Raw genomic sequence first — 5757 nt, 5'->3', positions numbered from 1 at the left:
GCTGAACGGGTTAGGTGTGGACTCCTCACGGCAACCGCTGCTCGTGCTGTCCTCCCCTTAAGAAGACAGGAATCGCAGGTTGAGGCTGCACAGTGGACCTCAGACCTGCGTTACAGCCCAGAGAAAGGCCTCTGTTTTGCCCAATGATCCACTTGCAGAGTATTATTAAGGGGTCCCACTGATTTCACAGCAGAGTAGCAGGTTACTTCATCAGCTGAGCCACGGCAACTGATAGCATGCACGCCCCTAACCCGCTCCTGCACGACAGGCGATGCAGCTGGGCTCGAGCCTCAGCGTGTGGTTTATACCACATGCTGCTTTCAGTTGGTACACAGTTAATTTTCTTCACGGTAACTAGTAAGAAGCTCTGCTTTGGATTTGTGCTGAGAAGAATATTGACAACATAGGAACGGTTTTAGTTGTGCCAAGTACTGTTTATATTATGTTTTCAGTTTCTCATGCTGCACCTGTGTTCCCAGCTTCTTGTAGAGAAGGAAACACAGCCAGGACAACTGACCCAAACTGACCAAAAGGATATTTTGTTCCATAAAATGTCATGCTCCCAGTTAATTTGGGGGGAGTTGGCCAGGGGGACTCTCGGGCTCTGTCTGGCTGTTACTGCGCAGGGACTGGTTGGGTGTCGGTCAGCAGGTGGTGAGCAGCTGTATAATTTGGGGTTTTTCTCCCCCACCCATTGCTGTTTTCCTTTCCATTACATACTATTACTATTTGTATTGTTATTTTCATTACATATTATTAGTACTGTTAGCATCATTATCTTATTTCATTTTATTTTTAATTATTAAACTGTTCTTATCTCAACCCACGGGGGGTTCTCTTACCTTTTTCCTCTGATTCTCCCCCACTCCCACCGGAGGAGGGAGAGGTGAGCGAGCGGCTGCGTGGTGCTTAGTTGCTAGCCGGGGCTAAACCATGACATACCAACACAGTGAATATTGCAACTGTGATTAGATTAGTGCAAACACAAGGGCAGGTGTGCACACTGTTCCCAGAGGATTTATTTCTTTTAAACACATCTTTCTTGTCAATGTTTTGGTCAGAAAAACTATCAAAACACCCAAGAATGAATGGGCCAAGGAACAAATGGGGCAAGAACTCTGAGCTCTTCTCTCTTTCCTGGAAAAGTTTGTTTTACTTAAAGCCAGATACAGTACAAGACATTGAGACTGCTTCTTGTGTGGCGTGCTGTGAATTACTGTTTCCTTGCCAGAGATTTTCTGTTTCCAGAGTTGTCAAGCTGGATTTTTCATCAACATAACTGATAATTTGTAATAATAACAACTCTCCTGTTGAGGTGATCATGCAGGCAACTCAACAAAATGCCTCTCTTCCACAACTGATTAATACCAGTTCATTAGAATATCACTTTACAAGAATGGCTTATTTTGCAGCTGGAAACTTGAACATTCAGGCAGAGCAGCCAAAAGGTGCATAAGCAGCAGGGTTCCATACTGCAACAAAGAGGAAGTTAACACTTCCTTGGCAAGTTCTCAGAGGGACACCTGCCTCAGTCAGATAGCCAAAGCTGGAAACAGAACTAACCCTGGGTCCTAACCACGGGATGAAACTCTCTGGGAAAGTCACTGCACTTCGAGTTATTCCATTCATCCAGATGCACACTTGGCAAACAGTACTTTTCATCTTCAGTGAATCACAACAAACAAACGTAGGTCACATGCCACATATAAATTTATGCTGGTTTTTCTTCAAATATTAGCAACTTTGTAAGAGAAACTGTTTTGCAAAGCTCTGGGGCAAAAAGAAAAGTTCAGCCCTACCTTTTTCAGTAGTGTCTGCTGTTGAAATGTTAAGAGCACTGAGTGCAGCTTCCAAATCCTGCACTTGCTTCAGTAACCGTGCCCCTTTATCTGGCAGCAGCTGAATATTCACTGTAGCCAGCGTACTCTGCAAAACAAATGAATCTGAAACCTGAGCGTGCTTACCCAGCTCTCTGCCAACTGAGAACAATCAAGACAGAAGTTTAAAAACACTAATCTTATGCCACAGTAATTTGTATTTTGATACCGTTGTACAATTTCCAAAAGCATTTAAGTGCCATTCAATGTGACTAAATAGTCTTAAATAGCAGAAAATAAACTAACCATTAGTGTACTTCGGAAGAGAAGGGTGCAGGACCCTCACCTTTTTGTGAAAGGGGGATGAACAGGGAGTCAAGAGACTTGGTATCTCTCAAAGCATCCAAAGTTCAACCCACTTGCACATTTCTGTCTGTACTAGCAGGAACAACAGTCCTGACTGTTTATTTCAAGGTCCTGTTCTGAGCAATAGGCGAACGGTGTTTTTAATAATAAATACTATGGAACATAATTATTTAAAAAAGAAAAAACAAACCAGACAGGTAGTTTATTTCACCTTAGTGTGGCTAGATGACTCTTACTCCACAAGGCCAAGAGAGACCACCAGAAACAGACGTGTTATTTAAGAAGGTTAAGCTGGCTGTGCACTGTTCCAGCTTGGGCAAATTACTCTCTGGGTAAAAGGCAGACACAACCTCAGGGAGGTCAAAACTGAGTACCCCCAAACACAGAAGGCTGTACTACCTTGTGGGGGAATTGTCTTGGATGTGGCTTAACACAACTAGCCTGTTCTTAAGCTGAATTTCTTCCCTTGCCCCGCCTTCCTAAACCATCCAAGCATTTTGAGTTTCTGCCGTGAGGGGATACTGTATACTGACGCCTGCCACGAGTAAGGGAAGTCATCCTGAACACAGAACCAAAACAAAAGGAATCATAGGTGCAATGAATTACCTTCTTCTGCTTCAGCTGGACTACAAGATGATTGTGAAGAGCTTTAGGGTCCTGGGGTCCTTCCACAGGATGTGATGCTGCATCTCCTGGCGAAGATGTCCCCTGCACACTCTTCCCTGATTTTTCTGCAGGAATCTCTCTTGATTGCAAACCATCAACTGATTTCTCAGCTTTACTTTTACCTGATGAAGAATAAACAAATCCTACTTCATCACTGTCACTGCCAGAGACTTCAGCAGGCTGGCCCAGCCCGGGCCTGATCTGGGTCTTGGTCGGCGCTGCCCCTGCTCCTCCCTTCAGGGCAGCATGTTCCAAAGCCGGGTGTGGTACTGCTGGGGAAATCGCATCTTCTTTAGACATTGGTTTCCTCTCTCCGTTCTTCCCACCACCACATTCTTTCTTGCTGGTCTCTTTATCTCCATGGCTTTTTAAGCCTTTCTCTCTGAGCTGTTCCTCCTCTGGAGTCTTTGTACTTGTACTTTCCTTTCCAAGACTTAGTGGAATGAGCTTTGATCTCCCACCTGGCTGTACCTCCACACACTCAGAAGACTTCTTGGATTCACTGCCACCATATTTCCCTTCCTCCCAAAGGGTGGGTTTTTTCCCTCTCCAAGACTCAGAAAGACCAAGCTTAGATCCAGACAGTGAGCTTTCCTTAAGCTCTGGATCACTTCTGTTTCCCATGGACTGCTTCATTTTAGTTTCCAGACCCTCTAATTCCCTATGGAGGAATCAGAGCTTGATTTCTTCTCTTTGTGCGATATCAGCACGCTCTCTTTCTCTGCTTTTACTCCTTTTGCTTTATTTTCCTCTCCATTTCCTTCCTTAATTTGTTTCCAGGATGATGGTTCACAATTCTTGTCTATCACTTTGAAGGGATTTCTTTGGCCGCTGGGATTGAAGAAAGGTGCTGTGGTGGGCTGGGATTCTAAGGCTTTTGACACTTTGGCAGCTTTTGGATCCTGCAATAGAATATGAGTTAAGTGCCTAAGTACAAATTATTGAAGTCTGCTAACTATGCACACAACCTGGTCATCTCAATCAAGGCTTTGTTCCCTATGAACATCGCCTTTCCTCTCATTTTAACAGGATCAGGATAAACATTTTATAAGGAAAAAAAAAATAAAACTGCTGGCTTTCTGCTTTCTTTGCCATTCCTATGTTTTTTGGGGATCACGTCCCCACAGCATCATCCTCAAGAAAAGAGGATAGCTGAAAATCAAACCCAAGTTTCTTCTAAGACAGGAGAAGAGTGATTAGTTCACACAATTTAGAAGTAAGAGAAGTCTCATCTTGAGGACAACAGGCCGACCCACTTTTCAGCTAGAAAAGACAAACCCTCCGACTGTGTGATCTCAGAGGTGATTACAGTATGCAGAGTGAAAGTCACACTGGAATAAGCTGATACTGTAATACAAATGAAATACTCATACCTGCCATGGGACGCTTCCACACCATTTCTTCCCACTCAACTTACTTTTAAGGCAACGGTAAAACAACCTATCGAAGAATAAAACAAGATTTGAACCACAGGAGCCAGTAAAGGAACTCTAGAGTCTTTAAAAAGTACTTTGCACCAAAAACATCACAGACAAGTTCTCTGGATCTGCACTTCACATCCAGACTTTTGCAGAGCAAAAGGCCATGAGCACAAGCAACAAAGCTTTTTATAAAAACATTGTTCTCTAGATTGTTTCCTAGAGTTTGGATTTGATTTTTAATTTTAGCCATAAAAAGTAAGTGCTCAGGCAAAAATACTGTCTATGTTCAGAGCCTCAGAAGCATCCTGTGATTTCAAGGGGTAAGGATATCACTATAGCAGCTTTCCAATACCCGAAGGGGCCTACAAGAAATCTGGAGGGGGCGACAACACTTTTTACAAGGGCCTGTAGTGACAGGACAAGGGGTAACGGGTTTAAATTGAAAGCGGGGAGGTTTAGATTAGATATCAGGAAGAAGTTCTTCCCGGAGAGGGTGGTGAGGCACTGGGACAGGTTGCCCAGAGAAGCTGTGGATGCCCCCTCCCTGGAAGTGTTCAAGGCCAGGCTGGATGTGGCTTTGAGCAACCTGGTCTAGTGGAAGGTGTCCCTGCCCATGGCAGGGGGGTTGGAACTGGATGGTCTTTAAGGTCCCTTCCAACCCAAACCACTCTGTGATTCTATGAAATAGAATTCTTCTAGTTACACTGCACAGGCCAACTGTGGAGCACACTGGCAGCCAACTGCTGCAAGAACCTCATCAGAATTAAATGTGATGAACACTCAGTCTGGAATGAACCTAACCACAGGGCCACATTCAATTCTGCTAAAAACAAACATCACCCGATCACTTTGGTTTATACCACTGGACATAATTTCCAGTGAAAACAGCAACATTGTGACACATGCCAAGTCAAGACCTGAAGGCTGGATGAGCCTTCTCCATTCTAGAAGGGAACCGCAACTCCGCCGCCATCAGACAATTCCCAATCTGTACAACAAACCTTTCTTTCCACTTTGAGGAACTTACTGGTATTCATCTCTGTCCTGCCGCTGAACCAGGACAGATCCACCACACATCCCTCGTGGACCAAGCAGTGAGAAGCAGGAATACTGAGAAGAGGAAGGGAAAGGAGGAAGAATGCTTACAAGACACGCTGCCCTGCGAACAGCAACAACAGCCTTCTCAGAGACTACGTGACTAAGGAAATAAAAGCTTACGGCTGCCGACATAACACTGAACGCCCCTCAAAAGGGCCGTGTGTGCCACCCAAAGCCTCACACCGGGGGGAGACCCTCCCGCCCCCAAGCCCTGCACCTACGGCGCCGGGAGGACGAAGCCGCAGGGCGCAGGGCCCTGCGCTCCGCACACGTAGAAGCTCTTCCCCTTGTTGGGGCCATCGCGGACACCCGTCTTCAGGAAGCAGAGCGACCCTGCAGGGCGGAGAAGAGGGGAACTGGTCAGAGCGAGCCACCCGCCACCACCGGGA

The 5757-nt window shown here is 45.5% G+C and overlaps 1 protein-coding gene across 1 annotated transcript in view; it reads right to left on the bottom strand.

Moving 5' to 3' along the window:
* The window catches only part of LOC104516055 (transcription termination factor 2-like), a gene marked incomplete at its 5' end in the record, with an annotated part of 21367 nt that extends 15666 nt beyond the window's left edge, over positions 1-5701 (bottom strand). The window contains 8 exon segments of the mRNA XM_010160256.1: positions 2-56; positions 1800-1926; positions 2790-3514; positions 3517-3751; positions 4223-4289; positions 5298-5331; positions 5334-5380; positions 5590-5701. Of these exon segments, the coding sequence (XP_010158558.1) occupies positions 2-56; positions 1800-1926; positions 2790-3514; positions 3517-3751; positions 4223-4289; positions 5298-5331; positions 5334-5380; positions 5590-5701 (1402 nt within the window).
* Between the last annotated feature and the right edge of the window lie 56 nt (positions 5702-5757).

This window comes from Eurypyga helias, unplaced genomic scaffold (genome assembly GCF_000690775.1).
Source record: "Eurypyga helias isolate BGI_N326 unplaced genomic scaffold, ASM69077v1 scaffold13041, whole genome shotgun sequence".
NCBI lineage: Eukaryota > Metazoa > Chordata > Aves > Eurypygiformes > Eurypygidae > Eurypyga > Eurypyga helias.
The sequence above is the reverse complement of the archived record's forward strand: the minus strand, read 5'-3'. Positions and strand labels throughout refer to the sequence as shown.